At 42.7% G+C, this 27,602-nt stretch overlaps 2 protein-coding genes across 2 annotated transcripts; one reads left to right on the top strand and one right to left on the bottom strand.

The window, feature by feature from the left end:
* Positions 1-305: 305 nt before the first annotated feature.
* parpbp (PARP1 binding protein) lies at positions 306-13,716 on the bottom strand. The gene is made up of 10 exons (XM_069670958.1): positions 13,567-13,716; positions 12,856-13,092; positions 12,650-12,754; positions 10,629-10,799; positions 10,327-10,481; positions 8,057-8,234; positions 7,739-7,920; positions 6,041-6,122; positions 1,126-1,312; positions 306-661 (listed from the first exon to the last, which is right to left on the bottom strand). The coding sequence occupies exons 1-10, from the start codon at positions 13,714-13,716 to the stop codon at positions 306-308; spliced, it is 1,803 nt and encodes a 600-aa protein (XP_069527059.1).
* Positions 13,717-14,442: 726 nt separating this feature from the next.
* nup37 (nucleoporin 37) lies at positions 14,443-26,341 on the top strand. The gene is made up of 10 exons (XM_069670959.1): positions 14,443-14,527; positions 15,432-15,612; positions 15,697-15,818; positions 17,810-17,882; positions 18,069-18,163; positions 24,602-24,692; positions 25,476-25,657; positions 25,758-25,808; positions 25,986-26,079; positions 26,170-26,341. The coding sequence occupies exons 2-10, from the start codon at positions 15,457-15,459 to the stop codon at positions 26,281-26,283; spliced, it is 978 nt and encodes a 325-aa protein (XP_069527060.1). The 5' UTR covers positions 14,443-14,527; positions 15,432-15,456; the 3' UTR covers positions 26,284-26,341.
* Positions 26,342-27,602: the final 1,261 nt, after the last annotated feature.

The raw sequence follows: 27,602 nt of genomic DNA, 5'->3' as shown, positions 1-27,602 counted from the left end.
ATTGAAAACTAGCTAGCTGTAGCTTGTTTATTAGCTAATCAACTGCTAACTCTGGCTTCATATTTAGTGTACAGATATGACAGTTGTGCCAGTCCTATCATTTTCCTCTCAGCAAGTGTCTCCAAAAAAGTAAAGCTATTCCCTCAATCAAGTTATTAAAATGTTAAATTTAGATTAACAATTGTCCTAATTTGAACATTTAGAAGTGGAGTGTTGTTCAGTTGTTTCCAACACTGATGCATCTTGTTGATGTGTGAATGCCAAGTATATCCAGATAACAAACACGACATCAGTACAAACAATGATTAGACTCTGAAGAAGCTGGTTAGCTTTCCCTGCCCCGCTATCAGCTTCTTCTTACTCGAAGCCTTGCTCACATTCTTGCCCGGCATTTTCACCGAGACACTAGTTGGCTGTTTCTTCTGTGGAGGCTCATTCTCTGATCCCCCATGCTGGTCAGAATCCACCTGCTTTCTCTTGCTGCCCTTGTTTTGCATCTGAGCGCCAGGTTTTTTTCTACTTCCTGCGCCTCTGTTTTGGGCATTTCCACTTCTTGGCCCGAGGGCGACTCCCCGCCGTACGCCGCTCTGCTCCTTATTTTCAGAAGTAAAAGTAGGCTTGTCTGGAAAGATGGAAACAAAGCAAAAGCAAGTGTGACAACCTGGTGGGGGGGGAAAAGGAACATGTTGTGACGAAATTGCTGACGTTAGCTGCTGGTTAAAGCCGGCTGTGTGTTTATTCTGTGGAGTTGAAATTTAACATCTGTCATGTAACCTGATGGAGCCGAGCCTGATTTCCCACGGAACAAAAGACAGAAGGGGAAATGTGCAAAAAGTCTGTGTGAGTGAGTGTGTGTGTGCGTGTGTGGTTTTTACTACAGATGTGGACGTTAGCTGGTTTTATAGAATGGGGGACTCATTTAATATAATGGTATAAGCACCAGTCCCAGGGCTGGGGCTGGGAAGGGGTCAAGGCTGGAGCTGAGAAGGTGTAACTGGGCTTCAGTCCAGCTGTCTGACGTCAGAGGAAACACAAAACTCTCCCGTTTGAGGCCTTTTTGTCTGCATGCAGTGAAGCACATTAAAAGTACCTGTAGGATTTGATAAAGTAAGGTTAAATCTGTACCTGTGGTTGTCTCTTCTACATCAGAGCTGCACTCCTCATCCACAGCTGGGATGGTTTTGGGTTTGGGTGCTGGGTGCACACAGGTGGGGACCTGGCTGGTGCTGGGGAACTCCAGTACACGGTTGAGTGGAAGTTCTTCATCTTTGTATGTGCACGCAAACTGGGATCGAATGACTCGTTCCTTGGCCTGGAATAAACACACAAAAATAACCTTATTCCACCTGGTATGATGGCATGGTTGATACGTATCAATTAATCATGGAGGTTGGCCTTGGTTTCTGGCTTTAAAACACATTGGATTTTGTTGATATTGTTTTTTTAAACACCAAAGTAAGAGTTCAAAAAGTGCTTTCCCCATTCATGCAATTCAACACATTTCTACAGCCATGCTAGCATCTCTGTAAAGTGGTATTAAGGCTTGCTAGCTTAAATGCTTATTCTAGTATGCCATAATTTTTTAACAGGTATGTAAACATCTTAGCTAAGTGTCTTAGTACTGTTGTTATCCAGTTGTTATTTTTAATCTTAGCATTTTTACAGCTACTGTAAATGCTAATGCATGGTAACTTGTTCACAATAACAATGCTAGCATGCTAGCAATGCATGCTAGTGTCTAACGGTTATCATTTTTACCATTGGAAACCATCTTTGTTTAGTGTGTTAGCATGCTAACATTAATTATAAGAATATTATAACAACAGGACTTTGATCTTAATGCTACTCCTAGCATGGTAACTTGTTCACAGTAACAACGCTAGCATGCTAGCGTTTAAGAAGCATAATACTGTTACTATTTGAAACCATCTTAGTTTAGTGTGCTAGCATGCCAACATTAAATATACTAATATTATAACAACAGGACTTTGTGTGCAAATTCCCATACTAGGACTAGCATTAAGATCAATGACAATGCTAACATGCTTTTGTTTAACAGTTGTAATGTTTGTTCACCATCTTCATTCAGTTTGTTAGCGTGCTAACATTAACTATACACTAAACTAAAAGTACAGCTGAGTTAGATGGGAATGTCATTTGAAATTTTGCAGCTATTTGATGAGTGGCAGGATCACCAAAGTTTTCCTCCTGAGGGGGGCAAGACTGCCTGTACCAAAGCAATCCATAAAACATCCAGAAATATAAAAGACATTTGTTGTGCTAGAAGAAAAATCAGAGGATCATCAACATTTTTGGACACTTTGTCTGGGAATCATGACTGTCAGTCCATCTGGTAGATGTTTTTTCACTTGATAAATTAATGCCTTGACCTGCTGGTGGTGCTCCATGAACAGCCGGGGGATCACCAAAGTCTTGAGGGTTTATTCTAGGAACCATGAATATATTTACCAAAGTTGATGGGAGTCATCCAAAAGCTGTCGAGACATCTCACTTAAAAACCAAACTTTTCAGTGGTTGTCGTTGCTCATCAGTGTCAATGATTACTGGCGAAGCTTCCTGGCCTTTATTTTGGGATTTTGAAATAGAAAAATGCTCATCTTTGGGATTTGATGAACAAGTGGTCTCATGATGAGAGGAGGGAGCAAAAAAATTAACAATACAGATGATATTTCTAACCACCCTCTTCTTCTGTAATTAACTGACTTAGTGTTGCTAACCCTAAACTTATTACAAGCCATATGACGATTGGAGTAGTCATTGATGAGGGTAGATTGTTGCTACTGTTTAAGAGTCGTAGAATTGGGTCAGTTTTCTTCAACCTTACCACAATAACAAGTCAAAGACGGTCGAGCAGCAGCTCATTAAAAAAACCTTAGTTCAGTCATATTAATGTGAATGATACTGAAGGCTACAATCCTGGCCCTGGAGCAAACAGATCCTCAGCTTTTCATCCACTGTTTGATCTACGTCTGCCTGGGATTATCACAATCCAAGGATTTCGCCCTTCAGGCCAGTGGGCCACAGTGGGGAGGAGAAATCTGAGGGAAATTGTACAGCGAGCAAAGCTGGGTGGGTCCGTAAAGCACAAAGGGATCAAAGCCTTTGTGCTTTTCAAAGGAACTTCTTAAAAGAGCACCTAAAACAACAGCAACCTGAAGAGCGAGGCACACTTCAATAACGGAGCTAAAAATGTATGCTGCCCTGGTTGCATGCTAATAAAACAGATCTGGAACGCCCCTGAAACAATGGGAGGGGATGGAAGAGTGAACACGGCCAAACTATGACTGACGGAGAACATCTAATCCAATTACAACAGGTGGGAGCCCAACGTGGCACCGTGCAGTCAGACGGCCCGCATTCCTCTGAAGACGGATGTCCTGAAATAACCTCTGTGCACCGGCTAACACGACGCCAGAGACACCTGACCGACACATTCCTGATAGTGCTTCCTCAGACAGGTGCAAGCAATTTCTGCAGAGATGCGTTTTGACATATGTTCTCACACGCAGGTGATAGAAGTGCGAACGAGGAACAGGTGCACCATGAAAGGCTGATACAATCATTCAGAACGTGCAGATACAGCCACATTAAGAGTTTCAGTCAAGTGTTTTCTGTGTTTTGATCGTCTGTGGCACTGAGAAAGCGATTTGGACACGTCCCAACAGCAGAAACTAAATCTGTCCATCTCTGCGTGTGCCAGTTGACGTCAGTGCATGATGAAACCGCTGGACAAGTCTGGGATAAAGTCATTCAGCAGACAACAGGAAACAATAACCTTTCAAGTTTCCCTTGCTAGTCGAATTACGCGACTGATATGGCATCTTCAAAGTGAAATTGATGCAGAAAGCTTCCGCTCGCCGAGTTCAGGAAGCGGTGAGCTGCCCAGGGACCATTACAGCGCACTCAAACAGGAAGGCAGCCAGAGTGTGGGGAGCTAAAATGACATCTGCTAGCTCAATCAAATAAAAGGAGCCATTTCACAAAATGTGTTTAGCACACATGGAGTTCACACAGCGGAGCTACTTCATGATAAAAGATCAGACTGACATTCAAAATTTAAAGCTGGACATGTCAGGGTGTTTTGGGTGACGCAGCAGTTTTGAAATGTATGCAGTGACGGCTAACGGACTCATTAAGGTTTCAATATTACACTGTGAAAATAATCTGTTACAAGTAAAAGTCCTGCATCTAAATTTACCTCAATAAAAAGTATCATGAAGGTATCAAGAGTCTGGTTAGATTATTATAACTGATGCATTATTATATAAGCAACATAACGTGGTTGGAATAACCTGAGAATATTGGATTTTTGAAGCAAATACGGATGTTGATATTTGAGGGTAAAAAAAATAAAATAAATAAAAATAAAATTTTCTGGCCTTTTATGCCCTTATTGAGAGAGAGAGAGAGAGAGAGAGAGAGAGAGAGAGAGAGAGAGAGAGAGAGAGAGAGAGAGGCAGGTGGAAAGTGTCGGAAAGAGAGTGGGGGATGACGCGGCGAAGGGCAGAGGGTGAGAGTTGAACCACGCAATTTAGCCACTGAGCTAAACCGGCGCCCCCTATTGGTTGATTTCTATCATTGCACTCCTTTAACTTTGTGGAGCAACTAACAGGTTTTTTTAAATGATCTAAATTGTTGCAGCAGAACGAGAGATATTGTCGTTTTTAATCCATGCACACTTCTTCCTCGTCAAAACGTGTTGCCTACATCTCCCACAAGGCATCTCAACTGCTATAAGATTGTTTTGCTAGTAGCAACTAATGTAGCGTCAAGCTGCCTCCACCTCCAAATCTTTATTTTTTTTAGCCTAACCAATGCCGACTTAAAGCAGAAGTTCGGTATTTTTAAACCTGGGCCCTATTTTTATTTATTTTTTTACAAATTCGGGTGTTGAAATGTCTCATAGGAGCAAAAACCTTTGGAATCAGTCCAGTAGATAGCCTCCGCAGTAGATAGCCTCCGCAGTAGCCGCGATACGGCCGACATAATCCCCTGGGGCAACTGTGCCCGATCAAAGTACGTCCACTAAAAGTGCTTGTTTTTGCCACCGACAGGTTCAGATTGTTACTCAAGGTGTCCGACTACATTACGGAAATTATCCCTAAAAAGATCTTACTCTTTAACAAAAAAGGACGATCCTTTTTGAGTAACCAGAAACAGAAGTCTCGCTCTGAAATCTCACGGGTGGCGAGACATTTGAGCCAGAGTATACAAATGAGAGAGAGAGAGAGACACAACAATCTCTACCAAAACCTCTCTCCAACTCTAACTCACGTTTCCACCGTCCTGTTCAGGTAACATCTCACCAGCCGCGAGATTTCAGAGCGAGACTTCTCCGCATGCACGGGGGGGAAACATATTACATTAATGTTATTTGTTTATGTTTAGTTTAGTTGGGGAGTAGCATAGAATGAATACACACTTATGTAAGTACCTTAAAATGGCACTTAAGAGCAGCACTTGGGTAAATATACGAATGTACTGTTATGTTATGTAAAGAATCCTCCACCTTTGAAATAAATTACTGCATTTGTGCTATTTGTGTTGCTATTTAAAATCCGTAGACTGTCGACTGAAGCTGTATAATCAGATTCGAGAAGACATCCAGGTACAAACAGAACAGCTGAGCTCACAGGAAGGAACGCGACCAGAGCCTGATATCAGATACACTGAGTGTTATTATTGTGCAGTGTAAGCAAGTGGACCTGAGCCGTGCCCCTGACAATAGAATAACTTCATCTGGATCGGTTAATGGTTTGAATCCCCCTCGAATAAGTCGTTTAATGCCATGGATTTACACGGCACCCTCAAACCAACACTAAGAGCTAAAACGCAGCTGTGCAAACGTAACGGTGGAAGTCAGTTAAGATGAGCGCTTCAGCTAACAAAATAAATAACATAATACCAGGGAGAAATTACAGGATGTAAAGACATTATTTTCTCTGTTTGTACATCTGATTCAATTTGAAGTAACTGATGGTTTGGATTTGGGGCTCTTAGATGAAGGGGCCCACGTTACCTTGGGTTTGAGCAGGTCTAAGCGGCTCTGGACTCGGTTCTTTAGAGGCTCTGGAGAACATCCAGTAGACACTTCAGGGGATCTGAGGGGCGAGAAACAAGAGGGTTAAAAGACAAGAGGTTTATAAATTGGAAAAGTAGAAAGGTCATACTGTAATAACCTCTTAAAGAACCAAGCTTTCTCTTTACTGCAGCATTACACGATCTGATGTTGGGCTTTTGCAACATACTGGACGTCAGCCATTCACTGTCATCCGCCTCCGACACAATGTAAGCCCCCCCGACCGCAGCCACTGGCTATTTTTTATGTTATTATTTTCATTTCAGATGTTTGACCGGAGAAATTGTTCCAGTGTGGTGTGGGAGGATTTTCCTCCATATGGTTTCAGGGGAGCGTTGCAGAGTCTCACGTTGGTGTAATTGCCGTTTCAGGGGTTTTCCCACTCGGACTGAATCCTGTGGTAGTGGAAACGGTCACGTAATAAAACACTGAAAAGCAAAAATCCTATCAGATGGGGGACCCTGGGACAAAATCAAATCGGGGTCAGTGTTTGTATTTGTGTCAGTTTAGGGTCCTTGATGTGGAAAGTTTTGAGAACCACTTTGAATCTTGCCAAGGTGCACAGCTGCCGTTTCAAGCTTTAAAGTTATAATCTCGAACATCTCAGTTTTGCTCTCTTTGGCGGCACCTGTGGCGATAAACGGTAATTGCAGCAGCACACTTCCCAGGTATCCAGACAGTGCTGCATGTGTGACGTCCACGGTTGGCTCCGGTTGTAACTCTTGATTTTCCTGGCTGACGGTCGCTTTCCTTTTCAGACTGTTTGCTTCATCTGAGCGTCGAGTTTGTTTCTTTTTCTTTGGATTTTCACTTCTTGTTGAAGTTGTATCTGTAGTCATCCATCTTTTCTTTGTTTGTTCAGCCATAGTAGATTACTGTTTACTCGCAACACTTGCAGAGAGCGGAAAAGCAGCCGCTTAGCTCCGCCTACCGTCTCTGGCAGACCAACCACTGCTGGCTGATGGAAAACGCGTCACTAACTGGGCGCTGCTTGTGACTTTTCTCACGAAAGTCGCCACAGACACCCAGTCTGTAATACTGCAAATGCAAAGGTTTTCATCAGTGGGCCATAGGGTCAATCACCATTGTGTTACCTCATTCGGTGATACATAGGGACTTCACAGACATTTATTTACATGAAAATCTTTAAGATTATTACTTTAATGTGAGGGTTGCGATTAATATTTGATTCATTTTCATTAGTTTAGAATAACCTGAAAATATGAAGAGAATTAGCTGTTAGACCGTCTCCATCTGCTCTCATTGTACAAAATTGATGCCAAAATACACCTCTGATAGGCGCTGCCATCTTGCGATGGTGACATCATTTGGAGCCAGAGTTGCGCAGTAGAGATCGGCGTGTGGAGCCGCTGTAGCCACTTACCAAAACACACATTTCATACAGAACATTTTATAGTTTGACTCATGCCCCATCTGTTAACATGGAGGAGGCAGGCTTTAAGAGCTTTACTGCAGCCAGTCAGCAGGGGGCGATAGAGATGTTTTGGCTTCACTTTTAGGGAGCTGTCATTTCATCCATGTTTTTATACAGCCTATGGTTCAGACACTTTACAGATAAAAAACAGGGATCACCAAAGTAATTAGGAAACATCCAGTCCATCCATCCAGTATGCCAACCTGAACAACACGAGGATGCAGGTCCCCTCGGCTCCATTGAGGACGGGCTGGTCCTCAGACAGCAGGTCCGCTTTGTTCTGACAGGGAGGACTCAGAGCTTCTTCATCCAGCAGAGCCGTCAGCACCTTCACCGTTTCCCGACCTCCGTACGCCGTGGCGTGATTCACTGCGTAAGCTTTTGGCTGAAGAGGACCGACAACAACCATTAGCTCATCGAACTGACTGTAGAAGATGAAGTGGGTTTCGTGTGATACTGTATTATGGACGCAAAAGCCAAAACTGTAGCTGCCTGGCTCGAGCGCAGAGGTTATACATTACCCGAGCAGGGCTTATCCCTGTCCCGCTTCCATTAGCACTCTGGATCTGGTGGAGCTGGCAGATCCTCTCCTTCAGCTCTGTTGTTGTCTCCTCGGCTGCTGCGTACACTGGATCTCCACTGCTGCGTCCTTTTACAAGCACTGCCCTGATGGCCGTCACCAGTCTGGCTCCACAAGAACTGAGAATAAACAAACGCAACAAGCACAACAAGTGAAGTCTTCTGCAGAACACACACAGGATTTCATCTGGATAAAATTATTAGTGTTCATGAGTTCAGCCAATGTTTGCCAACATGAATAACTCTACTAAAAAAAACAGAAAAGTCTTTGGAAGATATACTGCAGCTTCGCTTTCAATCAACTGGTTGCTGACTTTAAGGGCTCAGAGAAATTGTTTCAGTGTAACATCCAGGTGAGCTTTATTTACTGTATGACAGCTTTGCCAATGTTAGAGCAGAAAACAGGCTCCAGATCCCTGTTCAAGTTACCCTAGGTACTGCTACAGATCTCACCTGTGTACTGTTAGAACAAGGAAGTCCTGGATTTTCCTCTTTATATCATGTATTGGTGGGATTTTCTTCCATAATCGTCATAACTCTTGCAGCTGACAGTAGACCGCTGTAGTCGACACTCAAGGCCTGAGACTAATTATACTTAGCATAAGACACGGCTAACGTGGGTGAAAACAACCAAACAGCTGCCATGTGCCTTTTTCCTGTTGCATTTAATTTAATATACTTTTTTTGGTAATAAATACCCGAGTGCAACCGCACCCAATTCAAACCCAATATCAGGCAAGTTTAAATAAACCTAATGGATGATACTTCTAATACTTTTAAGATGCTAACTATTCTGTAAATTACATTGCGTTTTAAGGGGCTTTAAGCTATATCGGAGAGATTTCAGATACTGTTTTGGTAGAAATTTAAAGTGCACTAAAGCTACTAGAAAAAGATTGAGAGTAAGGTGGAGAGGCGGTGGTCCAGCCCTGACCCAGCTCTGATGTGAATGAGGAGGGCTCAGTAACAGAATCATTTGGGAAAACAGATGTTCAGTGAACACGGGGCCTGAACTCTCCACAGAAGGTGTTTGTATGAGGAAATACAGTACTCCACTGAGAGCGTCAAAGCACTGCCTGTTGAAAGACACATGTTGGCTGAGTTCATCGGTGTCTCGTCAGACGTGGAGCGCTCCCATCAACCCGCATGAACTGAGAACCCTCAGAAGAGCAGCGAGAGTCGAGTCCGCTACTACACAAACACCACAGTGTGTTGTTATGGCTCGGCTGAGGGAAGCTAATGCTAATGGGACTGCTGGACCTTCAAAGCTTAAACCCTCACACGTTGGAACGGCTGAATCATTTCTGATAACCACTTGTGTTGTGGTGCCAGGTGCTTTGACATCAGAAATAACGTGTATTCGTAGAGAATGATCCAAAGTTTGATGATAATTCATCAAAGTAAGAGCGAAAAGGCTTTGATCTATCAAAGATGTGCATGCTTTAGCAATCCAAATGTTATCATGAGAAGTTAGATGGGAGTCATTACAGGGATTTAAAAGATATGATAAGAACCTGCAGGAGGACAGGTGGATTTTATGATTACAGGTGCGAAGTCAGTGCAGTGCCAGGCCTGTAAATATTCCCACCAGCAACAGTAGCAGCACAAACAGAGCCGAGTTCAGCTTCAGATTTTAATTCACTTAATAAAAATTGAAAAGGCCACACGAGAGAGGAGCAGAATTTATCCAGAAGTTGCAGAAAGAAGTGAAGCAATTCAAAGAAAATCCCATTCAGTCATAAATAACCTGTGTTTGACCTCAAGCGCTGCCAGATAGTAACGGCGAACAACTCTTCTTGGAATCTCTGAGTTCAGAGAAATCATCCTGAGCTGATGAGGGGAAATCAAAGATGTTTATGAGTATTAGACTTCAATGACGTAAGCATTTGTGTGGATGCATTATTTACTTGTACGTGCATTTTTAAGTTAAGCTACTTAAATTTAAAGTGTGGAAAAAACTGCTGAAATTAAGAGGATGTCATTTTAAGCTATTCTAAAGGATAGGGTTGTTATCCTGAAGATTGAATCAGGCCATATTTTATATTTTATCAATTAAGTCTACTTCCTCTGTCTTAAATTTTAATTGTAACTGTGTGACACATCTTCCAACTGCCTCCCAACATCTACAGCCGATTCTGTCTCCGTCTCTCAAAGGGCAATATCTCAAAGATACAGTAAGACAGGGAGCGAGTGGAAGCCGGGATTTGTGTACCTTGGGTCAGGAATCTCCCCCAGTATTTCTTCCAGGTTGTCTAGAAACTGGACAAAGTCCGACAGGCCTTTGACATGTTTCCTCAGCGGGTCGGACTCAGCTGGAGCGTAGCCCTTCCCTCCCAGCTGGATGGCCCTCACAAAAGATGTCACAGCCTGCGGAAGGCATGAAATAGAGCAGAATGCTGCAGCAGAGAGGATTTACTTCACTTTTATGTCGTAGTTTTGTTTTTCTAGTGATGTCATGTGTGTGTACATCATCGCTAAGGCCTTTAAGTACCTGCTGAGTCTTGTGTTTCTTACCAAGAAGAGAGAAGTGTTGTTGTTCTTTGCAGCATGCTTTATGTCGGTAAAGGCCTGGCATCCAAGAGCGCGACTCGGGACGTCAAGGGTTAGCGCCAAGGCTAAGTCGTTCTTGGAGTTCACAAGCAGGTTCAGATAGGAGCAGAAAACCCTTCTCACTGCCATTTTCACCTGTTTGTAAGAAATAGGATAAACTTTATTTAAGTTCCAATGAATTAACTTTCTTCTTTCCAACTCAAAAATGACGATAAATTGTGCCACTTTCCAACCGGAGCAAAGGGCAATAACAAGCTAGCTAGCAGATTAGCATCAGTGCTTGATAACTCTTTTGATGTTGCTGCTCTTTCCTGCTGCTCCCCTTGACTTTAAATATGTCAGATTGTTTCCCAGCATACAGAAAATTCAAAATCCGTAACACTTTTGGCAACTGCATTTGATACCGCTCTCAGATCAATTCGCTAAATATGAAGCTTCAGCCGATTAGCTCAAACTGCTAACCTGTCCTTGTTGGATATAACAAACCCCGCCTTCAAACTTCTCTGGAGCTTATAATATTACTAATTTCATATTTTTTGTGTAATCTGTATAAAAACTGAGGTGTAAATACAACAATTTGTGGGGGTTAAAAATGTTCATGGGTTTCCCGGCTCGGAGAACTTGCTCGGCAATAAGTCGCGACTTCAAGAGGCAACCGCTAACAGCCAATAAATAGCAAAGGGTTATTTTTACACTTTTATTTTTGCATTGACCGATCAATCAAGACAAACCATGTAAAATTTAGCAGTTTGAGCCCATTTCCTGTCCTTGTGCTAAGCTAACCGCTCGTGAAGCTTATTTTTGACACGCATGTGCCGGGACAGAACTGCTCCAGTGTTATTCAATGCTGCAATCTCCACCAACCGCTAATGCTGGGCGGGAGGCGGGCGCAATACATCAGTCATTTTCTGCTGTTTCGTTCGTTTTAAGTGTCAAGTCTATTTTTCCCGCTGCTGCGCATCAGTGAAGCGCAGAAAGCCATTGACTGCTCTGTAAATACATGCCCACAACCAAAGCATCCATGTTAAACAGTGTGATCTTTTCATTTTGACCAACTTTGATTTCAGTTTCCTGTTGAAGTTATTGATCGGCTAGATGCGCAGGCATGATTAATTTGTCCTCAACATCCAGGTACAACAATCCTTTTAATTCATTCTCATTTGATTCTACATCCTACATAAAAACAGAATTTATGCACAATTAAGAAATAAGTCTACAAGTCGGTTGCAAAGTTGCACATTTTTTGACGTCACTGCCGCCCCTATTTATGACCAGGAATCGCAACTACCATTGGCTAACTTTGAGACTCCTCTTTGCTGTAGTCGCAGCCGGTGTAGATGCTGACGTGTCACGCACGTTCGTCTGATGCTACAGTGTCGGTGTAGATTCCCACTTACTCTCCACGAGAAATCAAATCAATGCAGAACTACACCTTTGGGAACATTTCTGGCTTGAAGTCCTCCAGGTTGTGTTTACAATCTACCAAAGGGACAACAGCTTTACAGCCTCAGTAAAAAAATCCCAAACACCTAAAACAGAAGCTGACAGCTCGATTATACTCCAAAAATTACATCACTCTAGCTGGTGGTGCAGCAGTAAGCTCTCGCTAAAATAACTAATAAATTCACAAGTGACAGAGAAAAGTGAGGGGGGAAAAGACTCTGTTACAGAAGCTCTTCTCCAGCTCCACATTGTGTTGTGTTTTAAACATGTGCCTGGTAATTGAATTCACATTGCACTCTTAAATCTGGGTGATGTGATATAGAGTTCCTGTCAATAAGAGCAGGATGGAGTCCAGACTGAAATTAGGTAAGTGAAGACTGGGAGAGTGAAGTGTGGATTATAGCCAGAGGGAGAAAAACTGTTAAATTTCAGGAGAGTAAATTATTAAATGAGAGTAAAGGGCAAAGTGGAAAGAAGGGTTTCATGTTGTTTCTGAAAGATTTGCACCTTTTATTGGTGTATGAAAGCCAGTCTGGGCCTACCTGTAGACTGCAGCGCCTGCTTTGACTAGATGGTGTTGACGGGACTGAAGAGTCTGGCAGCTCTGAGACCTCTGTGTTGCCAGATAAGAATTCAAACATCTGGATCTTTAGGTGGACGAATAAAAAAAGTAAGTAGAGCGATAAATCAATTGATCTATGACTCAGTAGCCAATCTGATCATCCACAATCAACATCAGTGTGCTCACCGGGCTCAGAGGCTCATCTGGTTCCGAGTCCACCAGTCTCAGCTGTTTGTACATGGAGAAGATATCAACCAGGTCCACCGTGTTGGAGCGTTTCAGGAAGGATTCGTAAGCCTCCCGGATGAGATCATAGTTCTCCAAGCGTGCAAAGCTGGGGGGCGGCAGGTGAAGTTTGTCTAACAGTAAGTGTTTCCAGGCCATCAGGACATCACTCAGAGCCACTTTGAACTCTCCACCGTGCTGTCACAGGAAGAGAGAAAACAGTGAAAGCAGCAGCCGTAATTACCGACGGCCTGGAACCAATCAGTTCAAAAAGCAGGAAAAAGACCTTCTCCAGCGGTCCAAAAGTGGGCCATGAGCGGTCTCAGCCGGAAATCTGTGGTAATGTCATCAGTTATAGACGTGATGACAGTCTGCCTGATGGTTCAATTGAATTAGGCCATGATGATGATGTGAATGGGGCTTGTGCAGCTTTGTTTTTTGGGGGCTTGGTGACTCACAGGTAGAACACAGAATATCATAAAGTACATAGTCTTGGATATTATTTCCAAGCAATTCATTTTCCCAATGGTGTTCTTCAAAGTGTATTTTAGGCTGTTTTTATGGGTGTGAATGTATTATTTATTTGTGCCACGCTTTCTACAGACAAAGTGTTTTAATAAAACTAAATTGAATGGCTTAGGGGCTGTTTGAATTAAAGGAATGAACCATTACCTGTTTATTAACTTCAGCCATGGCCAGCTGCAGCACCATCAGCATGCTATCAGCTCCATGAATGGTGGTCCTCTCAGAGTGTAAAACCCTGTGGCACTCTCTCCTGAAGATTTTAACCATCAGCTTAAGACGGTCTCCCAATGCCTCCATTTTCTCCTGAAACAAAAAAGAAAGGAAAACGCTCTCTCTCAATTTGTGAAAACGTGACTTAGACAGTAATTGTGAAATATCTTTGCCTGCGGTCTTGCAAAAAATGAAGAAGCAAAATAAAGAAATTGGACCTAGAAAACACAGTAATCGCTGCACAAACTTCTGTCCTTTTCTCATTGAAAGGAAAAACTTCGGGTTTGTTGGTGACACAATAGTACCAAGATAACGTACTATTTATTCCAGGGAATGTATCAGAATGTGTCTTTATGTTAACTCCCGCAAGATGCACAACGATAACTAAATGTTGACGGCTAAAATAAAGTACATACAGTGATAATTCAATGATACAAACCTCTTATATTGCAGCTGTTCGCCTCCGAGAACACACGTCCACGACAAAAAAGCAGCTGTTTTGAAATTTTAAATCACTGATGACGTTTGCTGCTCTTGACCAATCAGCGTGTAGTAGACAGCACCGGGAGAGTTCATATAAAAAAAGGATTTCTCTCTTGCATTGTGTTTTATACTTTCGTGTGCAAATACTACAGAAATGTTCCTTAATACTGATTAAATTATATATCTTAATAATATGCCGATATATTGTGCCTGATTGAAATGATTCAATTTACAATCCGCAAAATCCCCCTTCACATGTATACTCATTGGTACATTCCATGCCGGACCCGGAAGAAGCTTGACAACACATGAAACGCGCGCACCATTTGATTCAGATCCATACTTTACCATAAGGTGGTCAAGTTTATCAATCAATACTGTATTCCAACCCGGAATATACTCTCAGAACGTAGAGGTAACTATTAAGTCCTCAATCGGAGCGTTAAATTTGTGTAAACCGTCAATGAACTATGGTTTGGCTAATTGCTAGCTTGTTGTAAACTTGTGTCAGAGCCAGATGGAAGTCACGTTTTAGCTCTTTGCAAGGTGACACATCACCCTTATGTGTGTAATGTTAGTTACAGGAACACGGGCGCCCTGGTTCTAACGTCAGCTCACATAAGATGTGAGTGTACAATATAGCCAACTCTCAAAGTACCAAAATAACCCAAATACGAGCTGTACTGTATCTCAGTTAGAAATCCCAGTGCCATTAAGAGACTCTGACACCTCCCGGTTGAACTGTATACCTGTTGTTTGTGAGGTATTCAGGAGTCTACAGTCTAATGCAAAATTCGGCATCTGTTCTTTACTCTAATCTTAATTGGTTTATTGTGAAATGATCAGTCTAACCCCTAAATCAGCGCCAGCTAAGTATCAACAATATCTACATTTATATTAAAGACACATAGAAAAAAGCACAACTCTGAGTATTGTGATGTTTGCCGAATTAAGTAGTGACCCATCTAGTTTGGCAAAAATAACAATATTGTGTCCTACTGTCTATGCGTGCATCTGTGATTGTAAACATTTCTTAAACAGGTAGATATTTGAATAAGGTTTGGTCAGACGTGTATTTCCAAGCACTCTGATAAAAATATAGTACAAACCTTGTGAAATAGCTGTTGTATCTGTGATATTCAGAGGTTGGGGAACTATTTGTTCTTTAACAGTTTATGTTGATAAGTAGATTTAGTTATTTTAAATCCCATTGAGTCAGCATCACACCATATTGTGTTATGAAAATATATCATCATCAGTGTAACAATGCATGGATTAAGATGATTTTTTAAAGATTTTATTGTATGTTTTTTTGCTAGATAAACATTACCAGAATACACAATCATGCAGGAGGACTCCAGCCGCAGTCCCACTTACACAGTGCCATGTGAGGACTATGTTCATGTGGTTGAATTCAGTCCTTTCAGCTCGGGGACCCCTGCCTCTCTCCTGGCCTATGGTGGAAACCAGTATGTGGTAGTGGGCACCTGCCTATTCCAGGTTAGAGATGCAGCTTCACACAACCGCATTAATCTACAACAATGCCTGGTATATTCTTATCTGAAAACATATTTATTCCCACAGGAGGAGGATATGGAAATTGAGGGGGTTGAATTCAACGTTCTTCGAGCTTTTCATCATGAACTGCGAGTCGATGCTCTTGCTTGGAGCCCTGAGTCAAGGCTGGACAGGATACCCACAATCAGGTACGGCTACTGTGTTTCTAGCCCCTTTCTGTCTGGTCTGAGAATGTCTCCACTAAGTTGCACTGTGTTGCAGTGTTGCAGGACAGCATTGTTAGTATCTGTCTGTGTCTTGAGTACACTGGAAGGGATGTATTCTTCCCCCATGGACATACATCAGTCTCTTGCTCCACAACACTTTGATATTAGGACAGGTGGAGCTGGGCAGTTTGATTGACACTCTCCTCCACAAACTAATTTTTCCATCCTTTATGGAAAGTGTGCCGACATATTTGCTATGTCATTAATCAGTTTGAGTAATGACCTTTTTATAATAACATGCTGTATGGACATCTGCAGCTTCAGAAGAGCCTGTTGTCATGTAAGAGGTCATCAAACCATTTTAATAGGACAAGGAGGCCGTACTTTCCTCCCACATCAGACACCTGACATCTACTGTGTGTCTGCAAATACAACAGGATGATTATTCACAAACACTCCTCCTTCAAGCAGAACAAGAGGCAGTTGTAGAGCCACACTGTGTGAACGCGGCCGTAACCGCCTCTCACTGTCACTCTGCAGCTGCCCGGATGTGAGCCAAGTTATTTCAGGTGGCCTTGGAGAGGAGGGAAGTAGCCGAGCTGCAGATTGTTAGAAAGCAAAGCGAGTTTCCTGCTAATTGGAGCGCTGGATGGGAAGGCTCGGCGGTCCCTCCGGAGGTGTTTAAGCTTTCTGTAATTGAAAAGGAAAGGCAGCGATAATTCCCGGCCTTCTGTGGTTTACTCCGCAGGGCCCTCGAGCCAGCCCTGTGACGTGCGCACATGTTATTGCGCTGATGACTGCCCACTCAGGTTCCATCCCTCCCTAAGATCTGCACACAGCCGTGCCTTCCAGGAAAAGTACAGCGTTCTCACAGGCTTGCCTCTGAGCGGGGGCCCACAGAGAGAGAGAGAGAGAGAGGGAGAGAGAGAGATGTGGGGAAGAGAGGAGAGGGGGCTGCAGCGCTGCCACACCATCATCCACCACAGCAGCTTATAATGGGAAGATGTGGAGATTACTGAATCCTACAAACACCAGACTCCCCACACACGAGTCCACCACATGCACAGATTTGTCTTTACAGTTAGAGAGACGCACAAGCACAGATGTTTTTCTCCCCAAGATCGCAGACAAAACTCGACCCCTGCACTATTTCGAAATTTGCACTTAAAAGTTCCTGAAAAGTTCTCCTCTTTCAAACAAACTTTGTATTTTCAGGTCTTGAGGACAGGATCAACTTTTATACTAACACAATAATCACAGGAGCTTTACAACAGCAGAGCTACAATCCAGTGGTGCTCCCCTTTGAAATATTGTCTTCTATTGCATTAGAGAAGATTATTGGAGATCTACAAAGTAAATGTCTCTGACGTTAAAGTCAAAATAAGCCACAGTGTGTTCCGTGCTTTACTCCAAAGTACAACACTAATTTGTAGGGTTAGAAGTCCTATCCTAATATAATCTAATCCACGGTAACAGTAATACCCCGCAGCACGTTAAGGCTGTTTGTAGTGACATCATGCCAAATCCATCTGCGCCTGCGACTGCGAACGTGTGAACCGCTGTCTGTTTATTCTGCTGATATGTGTGTGTTTTTCTTGTCACAAGTGAGGTAGTGTAATTGTGTGAATAATTGCAGGCACTGGTGTGTGCCGCGACTGATTAGAGGGAAAGTCCTCTGCGCAGGTTTTTCTACAGAGACATGCATAAATGGCGTGAGGAATCTTGTTTTTCTCCCTGTTTATCTTACTTGCAATTAGAATCTCCCTGGCAGCGTTTCTACTGATCGGCGTCCAAGTTTCTACCACACACGCCGACACGCTCACGCGGAGGTGTCAGTCTGGGCGGCCGCAGGCGTGTGTGCAGAAAGAGATGTCGTCTGTCATTGCGTCTGTAAAGTCTGACTCTGTTTTGATGTTCTCTCTTTGTTTATTTTTACATCCTCCCTTTCTTTTCCTCTTCCTCTCCCTCTGCAGATTTTGCACCGCTGCAGCTGACAGAAAGCTACGCCTGCTGACTTCTGATCTGCAGGATCGGCATGAAGTCAAGGTAGAGCAACATCTGGAGCACATTGGCCAGAACTGAGCCTGTCAAACCTTCTTTACTTAGCGCTGACATTTGGTACTTAGTGATACAGGAAATGTAACAGAGAAAGCCAGTGCAGTAAGTTCCCTGGAAGAGGCTCATTGAACAGTGTTTGCTGTTTATGTTTACATATTGTTTTCTGTCGACCAGGTGATGGAGGGCCACACCAGCTACATTAACCATTTGGTGTTCGAGCCCACGGAGGGGAAACAAATTGCTTCCGTCAGTGATGACCACACTTGCAGGTCCAAACCGTATTTATTTCCATGTGTCCAGTGTGTGTGTGTGTGTGTGTGTGTGTGTGTGTTCCCAGCTTCTGATTTTCAGTTCTGTTCTCTGTTAATGGTGCAGAAAGTCCTGCCGACCGTGTTTCCACAGTGAAACGCGATGCTAAGCACAACATGCTCCGGTGTGACTGTGCGTAAGCACAGAGCTGCTTCGTAGCTTTTCTAGCTAATTGGTTACCGTAAATATGGAAATCCAATTAGCTGCAGAAACATCTCCCGCTCTAAGGGGGATCTAGAACAGGGTCCCCAAATTGTTCTTTTCAATTAATGATGGAGGAGGGGAAAAGTGTGTCAGTAGCCGGGGTCACGTCTGGGACATCCCTCTTTGCATCAGCAGGCTGGTTCTGTGCTGGGTCCTGTTCTTATTACATGAAATCTAAAGTAAGTGTATAAATGTTATGAGCTGATTATACTCATAGACTGTATAAAAAGATGGACAACCTGACAGCGCCCTAAAAGTGAAGCCAAACACTCTCTATCGCCCCCTGCTGACTGGCTGCAGTATAGCTCATAAAGCCCGCCTCCTCCATGTTAACAGATGGGACATGAGTCAAACTATAAAATCAAAATACACGTCAAATACATTTTTCTCAAACATGGTTTCTGTCATTATAGTTAGTTCTTATCATGCTGATTTACGTCCAAGTGACAAGTTTATTTTTAATTAGTTATTTGATGCTGTAAAAAGAATGATTGACAGCTCTGTTGGCTCCTGTTCCGGATTAGCAGAGTAGATGAGAGGAAACGTAACTGAAACAATCACTACAGTCAGTAAAGTTTCCATATCTGTGAAAGTTAACCTCAGACCAACACAAGAAGCTGTTCTGCTGTTAAATACACTGACGTGCGGGATCCTTGTGGTTTTTTTTCAGTGATTGAAGTTTGTGTTTTGGTTAGCAGAGCCGCCGATCAATCGATCTCTGCAGCTCTCTGGCTCCAAATGACCCGCCCGTCACAGGGGCTATTTTGGCTTCAATTTTGTACAATGAGAGCAGTCGTTGATTTTACTGCATCAGATTTGAACCAAAAGTTGCAGCCAGGTGAGTGAACAGAGCTGCTAATTTAACCTGCCAATTGATAAAGAAAAACTTGCAAATTGTTTATCACAGTTTCCCAGATTCTTCAGATGGCTTCTTCCATCTCTAAGCTGCCCCCAAACCCCCAAAATATTCAGTTTAGAACCATAAAAAACAAAAACAAAAACATCAAACACTTCAATTCAAGAAGCTGGAACCAAAACTAACTTTCAACTAATCAATAAAGCAGCCAGTTGTTGTTGTCTTTTTTTAATCTAAGATACTGAATCTCTCCACTGAGTCCACAAAATCATTCTTGTGTTGTTACCGGCTTTAATTTCGTTCATTTGCAGCATAAGAAGTTTATGTTTGTGGACTTGTGGGCGGGTCTTTCTGATGATTGGGTCATTGAAACAATGTTAGATGTGATTGGTTGTTGTTAGGGCTGTCACTATTTTATAAAAATAAGTTTGAATGAATAAAACAAAACAAAAAAATCAGTTAAATTTGGCCCTTTAGCCTCGTCTTAAACAACATTAGCCACAACAGCCGAACAGGTTCCGCTTCCCCATATCAAGGCTCTACTGCGTGGTTAGTAATGGATGTAATGGAAGTGTTGAAATGTGTTGACTGTAGTTTATTCAAGTCAATTAATTAAGCCTTAATTTTATACTTCGATTCTTCATTATCCAACACTTTAACATTCACCGCTCGTGATGTTACTGTCCTGCTCAGAGCCTCGTTCTGCCTGATTCAGGCTGTCTGAGATCGCCCAACGAGTCTCCCCTTCTCCGGTCCACTCTCCTCTTCCCCTTCCTCCGCTGACCGGCCAGAGAAAACAGCAGTGCGCTCCATCTGCTGAAAGATTTAAATTCTGTCATGTTGAGAAAATATGGGACGCGGGAGGAAGACAGAGGCGGAACGAGGGATAGATCAAGTTAACAGGAGAGGACCTTCCAGTCAGCCCACACAAACTGAGCCTCGATATGAGAGGAGGAACTGGTCCTGCAGAGAGGGAGGGAGGGAGGGAGGTGTATGCCTGCATGTATGCTCTCATGACCTCTCCATCACTCTGTTAGGTTTGGCAGCCGTGTCTCTACTATAAGTTTGCTTAGCTTTGTCATCACTGTCCCCTGCAGTTGTGGGAACTCGGCTGTAGCCAACATGCAACCTGACGCTGCAGCATCGAGGTGGGGAAGCAGACTCCACGCCCTGAGGGGAGTTTACATTTGGATTATGTAGTCTAAATCAGCTAATAGTATCAGTATAGACTGAGAAGAGGGAGTCTGTGGGGAAATCTGCCACCTAGAGTTCACAGGGGCACACTGCAGGATGCTGAGAGGATTTGGGGTTGACTGAGTTCACGGATGAACTCGGGATAACGCACACCTGCTGCTGCAGCTGCATTATGTATACGTTTTAAAACATTTTGTCCTGTTCCCGGTGATAATCGGTTTGCATTCTCCCAATCCCTTATGTCGTGTCAGGCAAACAAATGTTCCTCCCATCCTGCCAACCTTTCTTGAACCCAATCTTATTTTTTTACTGATGAACACTCACAGCTGTCAGACGAGATCTTGTACCCTTTTAATAACACCGCTTTTAAATGTCCTCTTCAGATTAGATTATGAACTGAACGTTATTTTACCTTATCAGTTATAAAAAATGGATATTGTTAAATTATTGGTCATTTGAATCTTTAGCTGTTTATTATACATTACTTTTAACTACTTCAAGCATTAATCCATTTTATTTAGATATCTAATAACATTTAAGTCATTTATAAATCACTTTTTGCAAACTATATCAGTCAGTAAACTAATATCTGTTCCAAATGTTTAGTATTTTGTTCAGTTGTCATTTATTTAAACCATCCATACATTGATTTTAGCTTCATATTTTCGTTGTTTTTCAATACTTTCTATTTTAAGCATCTATAAATGACATTGCTTTTTAAGAAGTCTGTTAGCTATATCATTTCTTTAGCCACGACTTTAAGCTAGTGTTTTCTATTTCAGACATTAGGCATCAATTTTGACTTCATAACATGATATATTTCAATCATCACGTTTAGCTAACTACCTCTATCTATTTTAGCCATTAGCCATTACTCTTAGCTAATGTTTTTTTTTTTTAATGTTAGCTATTGCTTTTAGCTAATTATATCTATTTAAATTGTTAGCCATTAGACCTAGCAACTTCATTTATTCAGCCATTAGCCATTACTTTTAGCTAAACTTATCTATTTTATATGTTAGCCAAATGTTTTAGCTAGCATTATAGCATTATTAAATCCAGCCATTAGCCATTACTCTTAGCTAATGTTATGTTTTTTTTTTATGTTAGCCATTGCTTTTAGCTAATTATATATATTTAAATTGTTAGCCATTAGACCTAGCAACTTCATTTATTCAGCCATTAGCCATTACTTTTAGCTAAACTTATCTATTTTATATGTTAGCCAAATGTTTTAGCTAGCATTATAGCATTATTAAATCCAGCCATTAGCCATTACTCTTAGCTAATGTTATGTTTTTTTTTTATGTTAGCCATTGCTTTTAGCTAATTATATCTATTTAAATTGTTAGCCATTAGACCTAGCAACTTCATTTATTCAGCCATTAGCCATTACTTTTAGCTAAACTGATCTATTTTACATGTTAGCCAAATGTTTTAGCTAGCATTATTAAATTCAGCCATTAGCCATTACTCTTAGCTATTGTTATGCTTTTTTTAAATGTTAGCCATTGCTTTTAGCTAGCTATATCTATTTAAATTGTTAGCCATTACTTTTAGCTAACGTTATCCGTTTCAAATGTGAGCTGTTACTTTTACCGAACATTATTAACTCTTTAGCTATCATTATCATTCAGCCGTTAACAATTACTTTAGCTTATTTTATCTATTTCAGCTTATCTTTTGCCTACAGCGAGCTATCGTAATTTATCTAGCCAACATGATGTATTTCGGCAATTAGCCGTTGCTATTAGCTAACCCTTTTTATGCCAATAACCACTACTTTTAGTATACAGTCTATGTTATTCCACAGCTGTTTAACTATATGCTTCTATTTCTCTATTACAACCACTCATCCATTACTTTTACCTCGCTTTCTGAACTCATCTGCTCACTTCACAGTGACAGCACGGTGTTGATGTATCGTGTTGTGCAGTCATCCTAGCTTAGCTGGAATCTTACTGGTGTATTGTAAATACACTAAGGATTTAAAGATCAGCGTCACGACAAATTAGTTGATGGAACATTTTTTCACAAAATGTCCACACACTGAACTTTAGAAGCAAGTTAATATATATTGATATGAAAAGGATAAAAAACAGATTTGAGTCAGTGGAAAGAAAGGTTTGGGCCGGTCTTGCTGAAATAGATGCTGACGCAGACATCGTGCACCTCCAACAGGGTGAATCTGCGAGGTGTTGTGATGGGATTAAATTGTTTGACTCTTCTAGTGTTCTCCCTCCAGAGAGTCACCTTCAATTATTTATCCTGCTTTTTACAATAAATCAAATCACACAGCGCTAACGGGCACTTCCCGTATCCTCCCCTTATGGGAAACACTGACGAACCTTTCGGCTCTGGTCGCACTGTTTTCTCACGTAGATAACACAATACCTGACTTCAGATGTCCTTTTCAACTCTGTTGTACATGGAACAAAGTGTTATTGCTTGATTTAGTGTTATGCAATTACACAGTGTTTTATCAGAGGCGGTCACGCGTGTTTTCGTGTCTCACGTCTTTCACCTCGTTTGGCGAAGGTTGTGTTTTGTTGGGGAGCCGGTGCTCTCCATTTGAAGGGCAGAGCGGTTCACCACAGTTTGGCCGTTGGTGGTGTAGCGTGCAATTGAGCACTGCTTGGTCTGAAAGAATAGGGTTTAGTCGTTGTTTTACTGGTGTGGTCTGGGGCTTTTTCTGTTTTTTTTCCCCTCTCAGCCTCACTCATGCTCCACGGTGGAGGCTCTGGCTGACTCTGCCAGAGTTTTGACCGGGCTCTATCCTGCTGCAGGGGAGATGAGGCAGGAAAAAGTTGAGTGTTTACTGAGGTCTTCATCTGAGACGGGGCATATCCTCCCCTACACCGCACCACTGAGGACATCAATCTCTCCAACAACACTCTTGACATTTAGATGCTCTTTGGAGGTACTTTTTGGGGCTTTATTAGATGATGTCTTCTGCATGACCTCATCAGTCAGCGCCTTCCCATGCTTCACAGGCGTTTGTTTTAAATTCCCAGAAACACTTGCAACCACCCCTGTGCCCCCTTCCCCACCTTTTCTTCTAGTTCAGGCATCGTTCAGATGTGGTTAACCATAGATCCAGGTCTCAGGACCCGCAGTTCTCTCCATCCTAGTGATCCATTACATCTGTGGTGTTTTGCAGCTGCTTTTGCTATCAGAGGTCTTATTTAGCTTTAGAATCGACTATTATTTAAATGAAGATTGGTCATAATCCTCAAACGAGCTTTGATTCGTGGTTGGCGTCCGCTTGCAGGACTCCTCTGTTTTCTTTGCTATAAAGTACGACAAAAGTACGCTGCTCCTCCTCAATTGACGTGCTTTCTGCTGCCCTCTGTGTTCTCCGCAGAAAATGAATGGCAGCGGGCCGCCCACAGCGAAACACTGCCTGTAATGTGAGTGGAGCGTAACGCAGACTCAGGCCAGGGTGATGTTCCCCCCCTGCCCCTGCTCCTACTATCATAGCTCAATGTAATGTCAGGCTGGCTTTTTCCCTGAAAGAGGAGTCCAGCATTAGTCTGTCTGTCGTCACAGCTGAGATCTGAGAAAAGAGCCCTTTTCCCTGGAAAAGCAGGAAGACCCTGAACATCTCTTACGCACAACCTGCAGGAGTTAGATGAATTAGGTATAAAAATGCGATTGGATTAAAACATGCCTTCAATCATTGTCCACAGAAGAGCCTTGTATTGAGCTACAAATATAATGAATTCTGTCAAAAAACATGACTTTTTTGGCTCACAGAAATGAGGAAACTTGCCTTTATATCTCTTAAGGTCAAGGCTGTTTTACATCGAGCACTGCAACATAAAAAAACATCAAGGTGAATTCTTTCAGGGCATCCAAGGGTGGCTAGAAACCCGAAGCTTTTTTTAGAAGCTGCTCTGAAACCCCATCTTTGTTGTTAATTAAGAGGTAGCTGATTTTGTCCTTGATTTTAGGCCAAGCGCCGTTCACATATCAACTTTAATCAGTCAGTAACATCACTAATGAGAACTGATCCAAAGCCTGGTGTTTTTACCTTCCTAACAATCACCTGAGAACTATACTGTTTGGGCTTTTGCAAACAAACTTTAAAAACATTGATTCTTTCTGTTGTTATGAGTTTTTAATGCTGAATTTATCTGTGCAGGGTTTGGGACCTGGATGGAAATGAAAGCACGTCTCTCAGACTTCGCTCCCCTGGCATCAGTGTGTGCTGGCACCCGGAGGAAGCTTTTAAGGTATTCGTCTCAGATACATCGTTTAGTCCTGACGTCACATTCTTGAGTTGGTTCGTCTGTATGCAACGACAAACTGAGGCGTCTCATTTTGTAGGGCTGACCGGAATCAATCGTTGCCATGGTAACTGACGACAAAATTCAGTGTGCGGTAACAAAATACACGCTCAAAACGGTTTGCCTGCTGCTCATCACCGGGGGATTACCTATATGCACTCCTATGCATGATGCTACTCCTGGTGTTCGATATTGGAACAGCATGATAATACGCAGTCACTTTGTTACACATAAAACCAACAAAAACGTCATTATGTCGCCAACAAAAGGAGACTAAAACCGACCAAGAGCGAGAAATGGAGCTCCTCCTCTCGTTGGACGACAATGGAGAAGCAACTGAACCCCCAACCCCGCCAAAAAACACTCACACTGGTGCTCTGTGCAGGCCCTCATACAGCCTCTGCCTGAAACGACTCGGCTCTGTTCCTTTAAGAAACCCCGCCCCTATAAGCACGCTTTCTTCTGATTGGCCAGCTCTCCAAAGCCTGCTGTGACATCACAAAGTGCAGTGTTTAGAAAAAGCAGGGTGAAAACTGGCGTTCACAGTAGCCTCCAACATACTTTTAGCTACAGATTTGAAACTTCACCCACGTTTAGTCTGAACATCCAACGTTGTAACTTTATATACATGTCTTAGAATGTGAAACAGTATAACACTCCCTCTTTAAAGTTCAAATTTGTATCATTCAGACTAAAACTTTGGTTTTAATGACCCGTCTGTTTCTCCAGTTAATGGTGGCGGAAAAGAAGGGGACGATTCGCTTCTATGACCTGGTGACCCAGCAGGCCATCCTGTCACTGGACTGCGGTCAGTCGCCGCTCATGTCGGCCGACTGGTGCCTCACAAACACGATCAAAGTCGGCGCTGTGGCGGGAAACGACTGGCTCATCTGGGACATAACTCGCTCAAGGTGATTGGAGGAGTGCGGCAATTTCTTACTGATATATTGATTGGTGATTATGGGACACAGTCGGGTGGAACACGCCTGAACTTGTCTTTGTTCTTTGCAGTTACCCTCAAGAAAAAAGGCCAGCCCACATAGACAAAGCACGGTTATTCAAGTAAGAGGAGTTTACTCATCTTTTTCTGAGCCTTATTGTTTCTGGGTTTCTTTTATTCCCAAGAAACTGACCCAAAACCTGCCAGTCAGGGGGCTGAAATCAGCATGTTTTGGGCGCGTGTAGATTAAACATTTTCATATGGATTTGTATAAATTTCACCTTCTTTCACCTCCTCAGGTGGTCTCGAGCCAATGAAAACCTCTTTGCCACCACTGGATGTCCAGGAAAGATCTGTAGTCAGTTACTCATCCACCATCTTGGCCACCCACAGGTCAGTGAGCTGCTTTTCACAGCCCAGATCAGTATCTTTTTAATGTTCTCGACAGCACCAGTATTATATCTCATGTTGGTGTCGTTCCAGCCTGTGACAATCGGATCCGCCGCGGTGGGATCGGGCCTCAGCTGGCACCGGACGCTCCCGCTGTGTGTGATCGGAGGCGACAGGAAACTTTGCTTCTGGATGACTGAAATGTAGACATCTGCACTGCACTTGCCACAGTGGAAAACTAGGTCCTGTGTTTCTATTATAGTAAATGTCCAATAAAGTATTTTTCTGAGTATCCGCAGAGTTTGTATGATATTGATGGAAATTGGCGGCATGCTTGCGCTTTGTTCTTTTTCATTTCTGACCAGATTAACAGCGTGCTGGTCCGGTCTCTGCGATGTTTTTCTTTTCTCTTAGGAGTACGTTACATCAGCCGTCTGTTATCTCCTGCCAAGAAAACTGTAGATCAAAGAAACGCATCGAGGAATCGGTGCCAACTCTCCACCCTCACCAGTCAACACGCTCATCGCCCCGCCGGTGTTCTCTCTCCGACTGCTTCTCAGTTTTCTCACTATCAACGAGAGACCCTGAATCGTATCAGGAATATATCTTTGTATTTGCGGTTCCACCTGCTGTGGTGCGCAGGAAATCCACAGGAAGGTTCGGCAGAGGAAAGACTAGGAGGTCTGGCCGCGCTCCAGCTGTTGGACAAGCTATGCAGACAGGGGGGCTGGGTTGTAAGTGTAATCGTAGGAAGAGCTTTGGGAAGCATTGAAGGCCAATTCAGGTCATTTACAGCTCCATGACATGCGAAACAAGCGCTATAGAGGGAGCAGGAAAGGGCTGACATGCACCTTACCTTTGGCGAATCATTATCAAAGTTCTACAGATAAAAGATGGAAGACACAGGATCATTTGGCAGACACTTTTTATGCCCTCCAGTAACACACGGACTCTTTGTTCTGTCACAGGAATGCCATGCGTGAAAAACCACCATCTCCATTTTCAAAGCAGAGAACTTAATTTAATTAACTTGATCATGAATCATTCAGGGTGACAGCTGATCGCTTTTCTCCAAAGATGTACTTAAACTTCAAGGGCGCATCGTTGGATAAAGGGCGTGTTCCTACTTGGGCGACAAAAACAGCCATTTATTCTAACGTAAATGTGAGCTGGAACATTAGCTTGTATTGTATACAGAGGCTGTGGAGACCTCCACTCTCTCAAACCAGTTCGTCAACCTTGTATATTTCTTGGACTGGAGGCGTTAACCGCCATCCACAAAGCATAACATGCTACTGCACTCCTGCTCCACGCTTTTGTTTGAACAAGTCAAGTGTGGTCTCTACGTTTCGATGAGCTTTAGGTGCGAGTGGTGCTGGAGCAGCTGTGTATAACACTGGAGACGTCAATGTCAAGAAGCAAGGAGCTGCCATTTTCATCCCAACGTTGTCCAAAGAGTATAAAGGCTCCCAAAGAGAGATACTTTCCCTCTGAAGCATGAGTCATGAATCTCTGGCTTTACTAAT

The sequence above is a fragment of the Semicossyphus pulcher genome, unplaced genomic scaffold, assembly GCF_022749685.1.
Source record: "Semicossyphus pulcher isolate SPU_LCO1_2020_fin unplaced genomic scaffold, fSemPul1.0.p SCAF_20, whole genome shotgun sequence".
NCBI classification, from domain to species: domain Eukaryota; kingdom Metazoa; phylum Chordata; class Actinopteri; order Labriformes; family Labridae; genus Semicossyphus; species Semicossyphus pulcher.
Note: the sequence above shows the minus strand (reverse complement) of the source record. Positions and strands in the feature narration are given on the sequence as shown.

Coding starts and splice junctions, on each gene's coding strand:
- parpbp (XM_069670958.1), bottom strand. CDS start 13,716: ATGGAGGCATTGGGAGACCGTCTTAAGCTGATGGTTAAAATCTTCAGG. Junction 10,482..10,628: donor ACAACACTTCTCTCTTCTTG/GTAAGAAACACA, acceptor TGCCTTCCGCAG/GCTGTGACATCTTTTGTGAG. Junction 7,921..8,056: donor CAGGGATAAGCCCTGCTCGG/GTAATGTATAAC, acceptor GGTCCTCTTCAG/CCAAAAGCTTACGCAGTGAA.
- nup37 (XM_069670959.1), top strand. CDS start 15,457: ATGCAGGAGGACTCCAGCCGCAGTCCCACTTACACAGTGCCATGTGAG. Junction 17,883..18,068: donor AGGATCGGCATGAAGTCAAG/GTAGAGCAACAT, acceptor TCTGTCGACCAG/GTGATGGAGGGCCACACCAG. Junction 24,693..25,475: donor ACCCGGAGGAAGCTTTTAAG/GTATTCGTCTCA, acceptor CTGTTTCTCCAG/TTAATGGTGGCGGAAAAGAA.